At 44.3% G+C, this 15317-nt stretch overlaps 1 protein-coding gene across 5 annotated transcripts in view; it reads right to left on the bottom strand.

Annotated features, from left to right (window-relative positions):
* The window catches only part of cpeb4b (cytoplasmic polyadenylation element binding protein 4b), a 38538-nt gene extending 23616 nt beyond the window's left edge, over positions 1-14922 (bottom strand). For all 5 annotated transcript variants that reach the window (XM_086131104.1, XM_086131105.1, XM_086131106.1 and 2 more), the window contains exons 1-3: positions 14517-14922; positions 12455-13685; positions 946-1036 (exon numbers count right to left, since the gene is read on the bottom strand). In XM_086131104.1, the coding sequence (XP_085987230.1) occupies positions 946-1036; positions 12455-13636 (1273 nt within the window). In that variant the 5' untranslated portion in view covers positions 13637-13685; positions 14517-14922. The remainder of the gene's footprint in view (positions 1-945; positions 1037-12454; positions 13686-14516) is intronic.
* Positions 14923-15317: the final 395 nt, after the last annotated feature.

Raw genomic sequence — 15317 nt, 5'->3', positions numbered from 1 at the left:
AAGCCTTTCAACTGCACTCCTAATGCCTTGAGAACTAAGTATCAATACCCTGAACTTGTTACATGATGCATCTGGCTCAAAGTCAATGCTGGCTGTGTCCGAGTCCTAGAAAATTACAGTCATTTCCAACATGAAACAAGGCGCGCTAGATGCAGGGTCACATCCAGTGACCTATTTCTGCTGTGTTGCATAACAACTTTCAGTCAATAATTGTCATTGGCTGCTCTCTAGTCATACAATAACATAAGTCAGTTAGAATTTAATTTTTGCCTATTTTCGATGAGCTGCGCAGGGTGGTGACGCTCACTTTCATTTCAAAGACAGAGTATGTGGAAGCAACACTGAATCAACAAGACTCTACAATGGAACCCGTGAAGTGTTACAATTTGGAGTTCAACCCCCCACGCCCCCCCCAAAAAAAATGGGTGGGAAGATACGCCTCAGAAGTAAACAAAACATGCAGTTTCAACCACGATCGTGTGTGACGTCATGGAAAATAGCGCTTTTTTTTTAAAAAAAAGCCGATTTTTTTTTCAATTCCTTTGACTTTTTGTGAAACTACGGCAGAAAGGTATTAGTGATGGCAAAGAGGTAATGAGACCTGTAACCAATCATTATTTTAATATCACTTCCCATGCCTTTTTCAAAAATGTGACCTCATTTCAAATGGATAGAGCAGAAAATGGGAAATATATTCATTATGATTCCGTTGTCACTAAACTAGCAATAACATGTTGACCGTTGCTTTCTGTCGAGAAGCTGAAATTGTTGATCAATTGCACTTCTAACGACAACCATAAAACCAGAAATGGAACAAGGAAAGTACAGTATGAGGATTACAAATAATTTACTACAATCGGCGATGATTGCGTTTGTGACAAACAATGAATGCAATACTGGATTATAGTCGGGCCAGTTTGCATAACTGGGAGGCCCCGTGTTTACCTTTCAGGTTGTCCTGCTCAGCCCGCATGATGTCGATCAGGGAACTTTCCAGAGTGTTCATGTTGAAACTGTCAAACGACCTGGTGCGCTCCTGCACAAGAGAAGAAGGAACATCTTAAAAGAAGGCTCAACTCAAGTACGGAGGCGTCATTAACGTCATAGACACTATGAACAGGACGGACAAGTCTGGTCCTTTTGTATGTGGTTAAATGTGCTACTTCATGTATCCTGTGGTGTTGTAAAGTATTGTGTTAGGTTGGCAGTAAAAGAAGCAAAGACGGTCGTTAGGCGACAGCTTTGGAAAGTAAAACAGTCGCATACCAACCATAGTGAGAATTGTTCTTTGGGTACGCACGCTCGCAGAAGATATGCGCACACATTCAAAACATGCATGGAGAAACTCCAAGAAAGGGTTTTCCAGACTTATGCGACATTTTAGTGATCTGCCAATGAGAGACTAATTTAAAATGCTGAATTCATGACCAGCAATCGAACAGTCAAACATTTGCGACATGCATTTTCTGTCAGGTTTGGCATCATAAAAATGTGTCTTTTGCATTATTTATCAAGTCATGTACAGGATAAGGTCAAATTTGATAAGACTTCACTTTTGATTCCACCTAAACGTATCAGACTGGTAAACACGTTTTTTCTTCTTCATACCCCCCAAAATTTGAATTTGTGCACTTCACCATTGATAAATTTAAACTTTAACACAAATGTGTTCAAGTACATTTGCGACTAAATACCTCTCAACCGCTCCCAACATGCCCTTCTGCTCATTGCAAATGTGATTTTCCTGTGATGTGACGAGAAATTGCTTAGTCATGATGGTTTGACTGTTTGGTCACAACTCATAAATTAGGGGTGTTCCCAAGCACATCTTATCAGGAATGGGGTTATTTGATAATGCAACGATAGAAAAGGATGAAAAACAAGCACCAACTAGAACAGTTGCCGAAAGTGCTGATCATAAGTCATTTTAAATAAAGTCAAACCTTGCTATTTGCGAAGATTTGAAAACAGTCCTGCCTGCAAATAGCAAATACTTGCGAATTGTAGAGGCCGATATCACAAATTTCAAAGTGGTGACAAAACACTTTCGGATTATTTCAAATTCATTTTAAATTACCCTTGAAAATAAATGCTTTCGAGATTATTTGATTCAAAAAAAAAAGAAATGCACCTGAAATTCGAGGATGCTTAAATATACGTCCCGGTTTTGCACCCTGTAAAAATACCAATTACTACTTTCCTCTCAGCCATTTTATTATGTTTCTGACTCACTGAGACACTCATTCTATTTAAAAAAAAAAGACATATATTGCAAATGACTCTTTAGTTAGGGATTTATTGTACCTTACGTCGGGCAGCGAGCCATTATCAGCGGATAACTCGACACGCAACATGCTGATGTTCACTGTCAAGCAAGCCTGCAATCAGAGAGTGGCCAACGCTAGCTAACCTTCTGCCAACATGGTGCCTTCGAAGAAGCAGGATGTTTGGGCGTTACAGAATGAGCAAATACATGGACACGATCAAATAGGTGTGTCCCCCAGCAAATAGATCATTTTCGATATAAAAATTGTGATTTGTGAATCAGTGCTGGTTGCCTATCTCGACTATCAGCAGATGGTGTTATTCTACTTTTCTACTTGCAAGAAACGAAAAAAAAATCACCTGAACTGCATTATTAATGTTTAATGACGGTTGCAATTTGACCATGGGGGGGGAAAAATGGTTTTGAAATCTTTTGCGTTTGACCTTAAGAGATTTCACTCTAGTCAAAGTTAAAAGCATGACTACAATCTCACCAGTATTTTACCAATGATGCCATTTCATAAACTTGACCAACCTGCAAGTAATCTGCAATGCCAGCACATTGTTAGCATGTTCTCAATTCGTGCCGGTCACACCCCAGCTACACATCGGCGGCGCCACATTCTACACGGAACAATGCGACAGCAAAGCAAAATCACCTTGGGAAGGAAAGCTCACGGTGACCTCACTCTTATGCGAGGTCACGTGTTGGGGGGGGTCACAAAAACAGACCTCAGCTCATGAGCGAGGGCATGTCAGCAGGCGGACGACTTGTTTTTGTTTTGGATTTTTTTTAATGTTCTTTATGTTTTTTGTACTCTCCAAATTCAGTAAGCACTGTTTTTTAAGCAGCAAAAGAGAAATTGGTTAGATGGCTCGAGATGCCAGCTGGTTTAACAAAAAGGGGGCCATTTCACAGCAGTAACGAAAATGTCACTTTTTTTTAAAAACACGCACAGTGCGCAATCTCACAAAACAAACATCGGCAAATGCCAGACGGCATCGGGCAAAATCAGAAACAAGCGCCCACTATTATACATTAGATGAGGCTTAATTTGTAATGTGTAAGAATCCAAATAGAGAAGTTCAACCAAGTTTGTTTCATTTCTGAGCAAGAAGTAAATGCATTGTAAACTAGAAAATGAGCTCCAGTACCCAGAAAAATTCTAACCAACCAACAGTCCCTTTCCTATGCTCGTGTGTTCCATTTCAGTTTCATTGGGTACACTAACCCTCGTGTCACCTGCCGCTGAGAAGGGGTTAAAAAGGAGTATCTGGGCGAAATATTGTACGCTCGTGAAGGATTTTTTCCCAGGTTCGAGATTGTTTTGACCTCGACGTCTCCATGTAAATTGCCGGGAAGTTGTCCATTTCACCTCTTATTATTGTGTTCCTAATCACGTCCTCGACAACAGGAGAGGGAAAGGAAGACCGAGGCAGAGAAGGCAGTGGCAGATGAAAGAAGGGGATGATGGAGAGATGGAAAGGGTATACAAGGCAAAGGAAAGGTCTTTTCTCTCTGCCTGCCTTTCCAGGAGGGCAGGAAGGGGAAGCGGGCCGAGTGTTTGATGCTTGTGAATATGGCTGCGGCAAGCCAAACTATTTCAAAGCCCTGCTGCGACATGAAATACCCAAACTGTCAGAAACGACCTATAAGCGATTGTTAGCTGAATGTTGGGATTGTTGTGCATGTGTGCACTCGGAGGGACAATAAGAGTAAGAGTAACACAACCCTTTCATTGCTTGGGGATTACCGAGGGATTATGCTGACATGACTTCATTGTATGCGGCGATGTGAACAAAATACAGCGCTAACTCCAAGTACTTTGTCTGGCATTGGCGTGTGTTTCAAGATTGTGTTCGCTATTAGACAAGGTTCTGGCCTGCCTGTTTGGAGCTCGCATGTTCTCTCCGTGCTTGTGTGGATTTTCTCCAGGTGCTCCAGCTTCCTCCCGCATTCCAAAAACATGCCTCTTTGATCCATTTAAAACCAATTTGTCCATCGGTGAATGTAAAGCACTGTATGCCGAAATGTGCCTTGGGATTGGCTGGAAACCAGTACAGCTTGTGCCCCACCTCTCGCCTAAAGTCATTTGGAACAGGCTCCGACTGATCCCCCCCACCGACCCTAATGAGGATAAGCACCATAGAAAATGGATGAGTGAATGGGAAATCACTTTTGTAAATCAATTAAATGTTGACCAATGTCATGGAATGGACTGTGGGTGACCCTCGATGGACCACAAGACCCCCCCCCCCTTCCACATAGTCACTGCATTGTCTTCTTTTTTTCCTAAATTCGGACACATGAAGAAGACAGGGGCCGTGGCCTAATTAGGGCCTATGCAGCCGTAAACACGTGCGCGCACATGAGCGCGCACGGTTCTCGGAGTATCTGTCAAGGGTGTGTGAAGGGCGCAACAAAGCCGTATGATCGCAACAGTGTGTGCTGTGTGCAGCCCAGCTCAGGCCCCTCATTAGTTTAAAAACATTTCTCTCTGTTAGCACCAACGTGACAAAGAGCAGGGGTAATGACTGAAACCTCGGGCTTCTGCAGCTTAATGGCTCAGTCAGAATTAGTGCGTGTAGAGACGTGCACGAGAATTTGCATGCACATGTTATGTTCAAAGAATGAAAAGCTGTCTCTAATGAATATCCTTTTTTTTCTATGCGCACGCTACCCTCTTCTCCTGGATGCAGTTTCAATCAGGAAATTTGGCAGTGAGATGAGGGTCTAATTGAAAAACAACATCATGTGCTTGACAAAATATCACATCCAATTCATTCAAGCGGTAACAGGAGGTGTACCACATGCCTGAAAAGTCAGACAATTTGGACTTGAAAAGTGAAGTGCATGTCTCAAAAACCTGAAAGGTCAAACCAGCATTATGCTCTCGGCATGGGAGATGACTGCTAATGTTTGCCGGTAGCGCCGGCTGACAACTGGTTATAAACAAATGAGCTGCGTGAGACATTTTCAAAGAAAAATACGCCTCAATAGTTGCACAAAAATAGCAATGTCACCATGCTCCAGGCGCAGGCAAGGGCTGTGAGTTGCTAGCACTCACCACTATTTGCAAGCTAGCTGCCGACTGCCTAGCTGTGTCAAGCAAGGGACAGTAAGTGCCGAACAGAAGATGGGAATCATTTATGATATTTCAAAATGATAGGCCTAATTTATATAATAATGGTCAGTCATGTTTCAGGCAAAAGAGCCAGCTGCTAATTTGAGTTACCAACGCTAGGAACGTGCTGGCTAGCCACTGACTGAAAGGCTGCGACACACAGCCAACATAATATGTTCTCCACATTTGACATGAAACGGCGAGACAATGTTTATGTAGGGCAGGACGGCGGACGACAGGGTTCGATTCCGGCTCCGGCCTTACTGTGTGGCGTTTTCAAGTTCTACCCCTGACTGCGTGGGTTTTCTGCGGGTACTCCGGTTTCCTCCCACATCCCAAAAACATGGTAAATGGAGCACTCTAAATTGTATCGAGGGGTGAGTGTGAGGGCGAACGGTTGTTCGTCTATGTGTGCCCTGAGATTGGCCGGCAACCGGTTCAGGGTGTACCCCACCTATACTGCACGAAGACAGCTGGGATAGGCTCCAGCACGCCCGCGACCCTTGTGGGGAGAAGCGGATTAGAAAATGTATGGGTGGACGTTTCTGTAAGTGTCATCAAGCTCCAGGCACAGGAGTCGCATGCTAATATTAGCTGCCAGCACTCCGAGCTTGCTTGCTGCGACATTTAACGAACTTTTAAACCCATCACATGAAACCCAAGAGTGTTTAGAGCCTTATATTGGAAAGATCTTTGAAGAACAGGCAAGGGAGTCACCTGCTGATATGAGCCGCGAGTGCAATGAGCTTGCTTGATAGCTGGTGACTGGCTCGCTGAGACGCGACATTTGTCAAGATTGCATAAACATTGATTTATTTTTCATTTTATTACCATGGCTGTGGCGACTTTACTTTTACACGTATGATTGTTCATGAATGCTTAAAATATTACTTAAAACATTGACTGTATAATTTGTAAGCCTCAATGTTTATCACTTTTACACTATTTTGAATTCAGACTAAAGATTTTTTTTTGTTCTTTTCGTGCATTCGGCCAAGAGTGGGGGGTGTCTTTTCTAGGGAATATGCACACTGCATTTCCATCAAGATAATGGCAAAGCTTCTCCTTATATGGATGCAGTCTACAGCCTGACAGAGCCGTGGCACAACCATGTGATTTTAAAAACAAAGCACCAGAGGAACTTTTCATATTCAAAATGATTTTTTTAAGCATTTTTTTTTGCATCAATCTAATATGGCCCTTTGAGGACTATAAAAATTGAAATGGCTCCTCATTGGCATTAAAGATTCCCTGACCCCTGGTCTAACAAAACTGCTAGTCTTTCTAATTTGGTCTGTTCTAATTGCTCAACAGCCTTATATTGATTGGAAGTCCCTTCTCACAATTGGGAGTTCAGCAGGGGATGAATGAGAGCTTGAGATGCACAATAGCCAACGTCAACTCTTTACAAACAACGCGCTTTATAACCAACAGTTGTCCAGGTGGTTCTCTTAAAACAACATCCTGTCTTGGCTTACGGCAAATACACAACACCTGACACAGGAACACATTTCTGATCTCGAGAATTAAATGAGGGAGGGGCTGAGAGAAAAGAAAGACAATCCATTTGTCAAAAAATAAAATCACATTTTGAACGGGGAGAAGCTCTGCACCGGCTAAACCGTGCATTAGCTGTTAGCAGGAGTGCTGCTGGCTGGCCATCAGCCCAGTCCGAATTCTAAAGCCGCTCTAATACAGCAGCTTCCCCGCTTACTGCAGCCTGCGCGAGAGTGCTGGAACATGGCGTGCCCTGCGTAGCTCTTCCTGTTACTTTGGGATGAACAGCCACGAAGCAGCATATGGACTCGCCTAACAAAAACAAAATTGAATCCAAAAACAAACCCATGTGAAATCTTTGTACAAAATGGTGGACGTGCAGTGTTGGTGCATAAACTGAAGCATCTCAAGAGAGTGGAAAAGCAGTGTGGCGACACTTCCTCTTATTGTCTAGCTGATACAGACATACAGAGGATATAACTTTTTTTGTGCTGGCAGCCAAAGACTAGCGGGCTGCATTTCTTCAAATGAAACTGGAGCCTTCATCAAGGTGGAAAAAATTATGAAAAGATCCAAAAGTTAGTGTTAGTGCAACACTTTCAGGCTTTTCAGCTTGACCATGACTCAAAGCATACATCCAAATCATCATCGACAACAACAAAAAAAAAGGGCTGCACCAGAAGATTGAGGTTTTGGAATGGCCCTGCCAGAGTCTGGACTTGAAATCCATGGACCACCTGAGGGGAGATTTACAGAGGCATGTGTGTAGTGGATGTTCTAATAATCTGAACGTTTTGGGACATTTTTGCCAACAAGAATGAGGCAAATATTGCCACAACGATCAGACTCCTATTCAAAAAGGTGCTGCTGCAAAGGGTTTTTTTGGGGGGGGGGGGGGGTTGGTTGTAAAGGTTAGAGGCCATATAATAGGTGGAAAAGCTTTTGAAATGATTTTTCTTTGTCTCATATTGTTACATGACAAAAACCTGGCATTTGAACAGGTCGTGTAGACTTCATTTTCACTGTACACAGACAAAGGTAAAAGCGGTTAGCAAACCGGCGACTGCCTTGTGCAACTTGATGTCATCAGTCATGTGAACGCTGCCTCATCTCTGCAACGCAACATTTAAAGAAACAAAACAAACTGGCTTGTTAGGTGCAGAAACCTCAGCAATTCAATACAGTGGATGATCGAAAGTCGCACCCCTCAAATGTGGTACAAATTAAGTTGACTACTTGTGTTGAAGGAGTTTTAAGTGGAGGAGTTAAGCTAGACGTTTTGGGGTTTTTTTCCGATTCCACCCTAAAAGGCTAACCGTAAAGGCTGAGGGGAAGTTGTGAAAATAACCATACAAGTGGAAATGGTATTTCATACAGGACAACGCAAAGTATCAGGCTACCCAGTTCAATTAAAAATCTAATTTAACAATCAAATACTCACCTAGGTAGGTATCTGAAAGCATAATGGTTAAGCATGGACACGAAAATGCTTTGCTGACAAACATTTCTGTTACATTTCTGTCAGGCGTTCTTAAAGGGCGAGCAGTTTGATGCTGTTCTCTCACAATTTTGGTTCAGTTTATTTCAAGTGATAGTTAGGAATTTGAAAATCGTTAAAACCCTACCTTGACGATGACCATTATGTCATGTTGGTGACCGTTAGAGCCAGGAAGTAATTGACTCATGGGTGACCTTCCACATTGTGTCTTAATAACAACCACATCACTTTGAATGAATAGGATCTGTTGTGGTGTTGTCATGATTTGAAGATAACAAAACTTGTAGACAGACAATATGACACTACTCACACGTAGAGATTCTTTCTCCTCTGTGAAAAATGACCAATTAGTACTGTAGCATATTGAGTCACTCGGTTGTGACTCTTATGACTGGATTATACTGTCCCAATCATTATATATCACACCACAGCAAATTCATTCATTAATTCGTTTATGTGGGGAACACAAGACCCACAGCATTAACGCCCAGAATAATGCATATGCATATTTCAATCCGCCTTGGTAAAATGGTTTCTCCTTTAGACACAATCTCTGCATTGTGTGTTCTTCATAAGTGGGTTATATACAGTACTTGTATAATTTCTGGTTCTTTTGCAAACGCGCACGAGCAGAGGAAGGTCATTGTTTGCCCAGCCCCCCTCCATGTGTTCTTGCTGTGCGACGAAGCCAGGAGGACAATGCTACTACTTAGCTTGATCTGATTCAACCGCAGGAAGATGGTCATACTGCGGCTCTGAGCCCGCAACTCGAGCTGCGGGGGACTGATGGAGATTGTTGGTGGCGTCAAGATGGATGCCGTGCCAGAGCCAAAACCCTTCCCCTCAAATCTTTTTAGTTTAAAACAATACTTTTTAGTTGACACAAATTTGGGTGTGAAAAAAAAAAACTATTAAAACAAGACGGGTCACGGGCATGTTGAGACATGTCAGAACAATGTCCTTACTGTTTGGCCCAAGGTACACTGTGAGTCATTACTCCTCATTGCTGGAGTGTGTAACAAATATAGCAGAATCTCAAAGGTCGAATATAATCCGTTTTCAAATTAAGATTTCCCCTTTTTAAAAACATGTTTTTCATACAATCATTTACCGTAATTAAGATATTACGCCTGTATTATTGTGGGAAGGACTTAAATGTGATGTATAGTGTCTGGTTACGTCGCCGCCATAGGAATGAAAGGAGACCCCGCCCGTACATACATTTTCCCTTACTACTGATGTTGACTTACTGTCATTTTTAGTTATTTTGTTCTGAGCAGCCAGAACTGAGATGTCACAGTAATTTCCACGTTCAGTCATATTCATCTCATCACACTTTTGCTCTTCACCTTCACTGATTCCTTTCTACTGGAGTATCACAAAAGTCTCATAAAAGACAGTCAGTTGTTACAATTTTGAATTTCCACTGTACATACAGGGAACCAACCCTCTCAATTTGCAGTGGTTAAGGACCAATCCCTAAAGTGAATCTAAAAAAAATTGCGCATAAACCCCAAACTATGATCCCACCTTAAAAACAAAGATTCTAAAAGAAAATAATGTGTCAAAGGTGTGAGGAAGTCACTTGACGACCTCTAAAAAAAAAATAGCATTTACTACTTTCCTGTGAGCCATTTTATTACATCGTTGACTAAATAATGCATAGATATGCTCATTCTCATTTTTTAAATAGTTGTGAACTTAGTGTGCCTTAAGTTTAGCAGCTAGCCATTAGCATCTGATCAGCTGTCAACTTTCACCAAAACCAATAGATAGCCACACCTTTCTCTGTATCATCTTTGGAGTTTTACCACGGTGCCTCTGGGTCGCCTACTGGAATTTTTCATCACACTGCAGTGTTCGCTGAAAAGCCGGTGAGCTATCAGCTGGTGGCCAATGCTAGCTCCTCCCTCATTAACATGGCACATTAAAGGAGGACATTTGGGCAGAACCTCAGTACGTACGAATCGACACGATTTTCAGCGAAAGGTTGTTTGGAATATTCGACAGAAAATTTGCGAGGCGAGTTCACTCACGAATCGGCCGGGGGTTACTGTACTACATGATTAGTATAATTACATTTAAATACAATTTGAGTTGCGCCAGATGGTGGTCTTTAAGACCAATTAGTGTAGGCTGCTGGCAGCTAAGTCAACAAGGGAAGTGACTGCACACATTAGAACATCTTATAAGGATATTGATTTGAATCCATCCAAATACGGGGCTGACAAGTTTATTTGCATGCATGGAGGAAAGGAACACACAAATGCAAAAAGGGCAGTGGCTGCGTACAGTCTTGAGAGAGGTCATGAGGTCAAGCTGAGCTGATGGCAGACGTCATACCCCCCTCATTGTGATGACCTGGGCAATCAATCTCCAGCTGGATCAATACAACAAATTTATCTTAATGCTCCCTTCACCCCTTTCCCGACAAAACCGTCAGGGCTTTTTCTCAATGTGGTAACACAATTATTGGTACGCTCGGATCCCAGCTATTACAAATCACATTGAACGCGTCATGAGGCCATTTTGTCGCTAGCGTAACAGCAGACACATCCTGGGTCATTAATAAACAAAGAATCAAAGAAAATCGCTCGGCTCTATTTCAGGGAGTAAGATATTGAGACCTCATGATGTGGCGCAAAGCAGAGTTCCCCAACACACAGTGACACCATTTTCTTAATAAACAAAGAATCAAAGAAAATCGCTCGGCTCTATTTCAGGGAGTAAGATATTGAGACCTCATGATGTGGCGCAAAGCAGAGTTCCCCAACACACAGTGACACCCTTTTCTTAAATGCAAATCATCAACTGATATGTTTTTTGGGTTTTTTTTAACTACTTAAAACCTCATCTTATTTTACAAATTTCTCTCCATCCTTGATACTAGCGCCCTACCCCACTCAACCCCTCTTGGTTCGCATATGTGGCACACTGCAACGTTGCGGTGACACAAGCACATTAGTCATCATCACAGACACACATCAAGTACATTGGGAAAAAAATTTAATAAAAAAATAACCTATATATATATATAAAATAGATTTAGAAGCTCACGCGACAAGAGGAGAGCCTTGGAAATCCGTACCCACCTGCCAGCCCCCCACGACTAAAAATAGTAGCGATATCACATTGACAGTAATGAATGAACGGGAAAGGGTGGGCTGCAGTTTAATTATGTTTTGCAAAGACATTGGATGTGAATGTGAATTGAAAGGCATAAACGTATTCATGGGAATGTATTTGTAGGGTAGAAGTTCACATAACTGACCCTAAGCCGGCGAGGATTAGCTTCCAGCCCGTGACGCCACCCAGAAAAGCGGATGAATGGAACGTACAGTATGTTTAGGGGGGTCTCGTTTATGAAATGCAATTTGACAGAACCCACATTTTTGCATGATTCGGAACCAGCCCTTAACATACATTAGTCCAAAATACAGTCAATACTTGTATGAAAAACTATTGATGGCAAAAACAGTTAACGGCAGAAACTACCGGTAAGTGCGCCTCCTTGAGCCGTGTGATAGGATATTGTTCTGCAACTGCACAAGCTACTTCACTGTGTGACCTTCCTATATTCAAATTCTAACGAATACAGCAAATGCTTCTATGGAAAATCTTCTCAGCCATGAAAATAGTAAATATAGTGGTAACGGAGCTTGCTTTCTCGTGCCACCCAATGACATATTCCGACGCCGCCAAGAAAACTATTTGCATTGCCCACCATTCGTAGTGTCACCAATTCTCACAATGACAGCAAATATTTGTGTCGAAAACATTCTAGGCCATGAATATAAAACAATCAAATGATTAAGTACTACATACGGCAGAAACCGAGTGTGCCTCCTTGTGCCGTGTGACGATGTATTCCGTAAAGTAGCTCATTGGCCACCATTTGTAACCTCAAAATGTCACAATTACAGCGAAAGGTTTGTATGGAAAATTTAGGCAATGAATTTAAAAACAATCTAATAAAAAATAGTAAATGCGGCAAGACTGAGCGCGCCCTCTTGTGCAGCTACATTCCTAACGAAAAAAAATGTGTCGGGCCGAAGACCCCCTTACATACCTGGAAAGGGAAGATGTTATCACTGCGACCGACGCCGTCATCCATCCAGGACTTGGGGTTGAAGCCAGCGGGACTGTTGCGAGGGTACTTCTGGGATGCCACGTGGTTGTTCAGGAAGGTCTTCTTCAGTGGCGAGATGGAGTTGATCGGAGTCATGCCACCATTGAGACCTCGGCGATAATCTCGGCCCTGAGATCCTCCCCAGCCGCCGCCGCCACTTCCGTAGCCGCCTCCTGGACTCCAGGAGGTGGAGGAGCCCGGGGAGGGAGAGGGGCTCTGGTAGCTGGCCGGGCCCCAGGGGGACGGGGGCTTGCTCAGGCTGTTGGACAAATGTGGCAACTGGTTGAAGGGCGGATTCCTGTGTGGAAAGGGTGGAGGAGGATGCGGGGAGGCGGGCGAGCGCCGGTGCTGCTGGTGTTGGTTGTGGGGGTGCTGGAAGTGGGGGTGCGGCGGGGGAGCCGGGTGGTGCTGCGAAAGGGCAGCGGCCGGTCCTATCTGAGGGGAAAAGTTGCTGCCGAAGCCCGGGCTGACATGATGGGAGAAGTTCTGGAACAGCAGTGTGCCGTTGTTGGCCGATGCCGGGTTAAAGAAGCTGACGTCCTCGTTGATGATGGTCGACGGCGCCGGCGGGATGGCTGCCGACCAATTGTTGAAGCCGGTGAGCGACGACGAGGTGGTACTGGATTGGACCGGGCCGCCCAGACCGGATGTCTCCTGGTAATCGAAGCCTGTCAAAACCGGAGACTCCAGACGGATCTGCTTCTCTTTCCCGGTGCTTCCTTCAGGCGAGCCGCTGTCCGTCTTGCTGTCCTCCGACCGGCCTTTTTCCAGTTCTGAAATAATCCCACCCCCACCACCTCCACCCTCCTGGTGACTCCCAGGGGACAGCTGCTTTTCTTGCGTTTCTTGCATTTCTTGTTGCTGCTGCGCTTTGGGCTTCTCGGGCCCGCCCAGGATTTCGTCTTGCACACTGCTGTGGGTGGCCGAGGCAGGGAAGAGCCAGGGGGAGCCCGTCGTGGTGCCATTCCCCGCGGCTGTGGTGCTGTTTATGAATGCAGCGGGGCTCTGCGACACATTTTGGTGGTGGTGTGAGGGCTGCAGATGCGGGTGGATTCGGACCGGGAACGCAGATTTGCTACCAGTGTTGTTTTGAACCAGGACTCCGAACCCGTAATCCCCCATTTGTTTGCTCCCCCCTCACACACAAATAATATCCCGTGATCGTTTGGTCCTGTTGAGAGAACACACAGGATGGTGTGTCACACAGTAGACTATCACTACACATGAACAGATTTAGGGATTCGCATATAAAGAGCATAGATGATCTTTTCTTCTCCAGCGTCTGCTTTATCCATTCAGTGAATTCCTGGATGTATGAGATTCAATTATTTCCCCAAATGACACTATTCTCGAGCAGCGGACAATCTAGCGTCAGTCAAAGCTGTGGGCAAAGAACACGGTTAACGATGGACATGTCTACCGGTCTAATTATAACCGCGTGACGTTACCCAACTTGTCCACGGACAGCTGAGTCGCCGGCAGCACCCCCTCAAATGAGTGTAAGCCATACGTGCTGTTATATGACGAGGGCCGGGGGAGACAATCGCTATTCCGGAGACGTTCTGACTTGACGCAAAAAGCGACTGACACGCCATGAATTTGTGCGAGGCGTGGGGCCCAAAAAAGAAGAGAACACACAAACAGCGTGACGTGACGTTTTAATGACTATTCGACGTGGGAATAGGGGATATGTTCCACAAAACACACACACACACATTAAAAAAACTCGCACGACCTTGTTTGACAGCTGTCAAGTGTCTGTGCTCTTTCATCGGCGAGGAGCAATACGCGATCGTTTCACGAAATAGCACCATAAAGACGCGTCTTGTGTGCTCTTTTTTGTCACGATTAAGACGAGACAAAAAAAGCCAGTGAGGCCAAAGGTAACCGGTAAAAACTAGTTAGCCGAGTAGCTAATATCGGTAACTAGCAATAGCCAGCTAGCCTTTAACTGTTAGCACGAACCGCTAGCTGGCTAATATAAAACGTCTTTTTTCTTCACCTTGTGATCACCAACTCCGACCTCGGCGACGTCGTTGTCGGGAACCTTCCGTCGGGATGACAGCAGGCTGGTGTCCTTGAAAGGATGTCTTAAGGCCGGCGGAGGCGATTTAATAGCTTGAGTCGTACAGTGCAGTCGGTCAGCTTTTTTTCTCTCTCTCTCTCTCCTCCCTTCTCTTGACGTGTCCTGCCTGCTCAATGACACCGCTTTGCCTCGAATGTGGACCGTGTCATCCGAAGGGGATTCGATCAGCCTTGGCAACGCGTCAAATTCTCTCCGTTACGTTGTGTTGCAAGCCTTATTCGGTCGGTTTCATTTTCAGCTTGGTTTCACAATTTTTATCCAGCCTGAGTCCTTGTGGATGTGAGTGAGTGAGCTTTGGCTTGCCCCCTTCTCCTGAAGCCGACCGTGGCCGAATGACAGTGAGAGATCAACCGAAGCACACTTCCGCTTCTAGTCCCGCCTCTTTGACAGAGACCGCGCCCACAAGAGCCACACCTCGACGTTTGATTGGCCGCGTAGCCGGCACCCGTGTTCTGACTCCGCCCACTAATCTCCTAAACCACACACAGGAACAATACAGCCGTCATGCTCCAAAGGAGGACACAAATGATCAGATGGAAATGTTTTTTTTCCAACATGACCTGTTTTCTACTAATAGATGTATATTGGCACTAGACAGTTATGTTGAAATATACTGTGGTGCTTTGGAATGAGTTGAATTGAATACAAATCACCCGTATCTTGACAAATCACCGTTTCCCTTTGAAATGAATGGAATGCCATGAATCCATTCCAGCT

Source organism: Hippocampus guttulatus, chromosome 15, assembly GCF_054856545.1.
Source record: "Hippocampus guttulatus isolate MCC_2025c chromosome 15, RoL_Hgut_1.0, whole genome shotgun sequence".
Classification (NCBI taxonomy): Eukaryota; Metazoa; Chordata; class Actinopteri; order Syngnathiformes; family Syngnathidae; genus Hippocampus; species Hippocampus guttulatus.
This window is presented reverse-complemented; position numbering and strand designations above follow the sequence as displayed.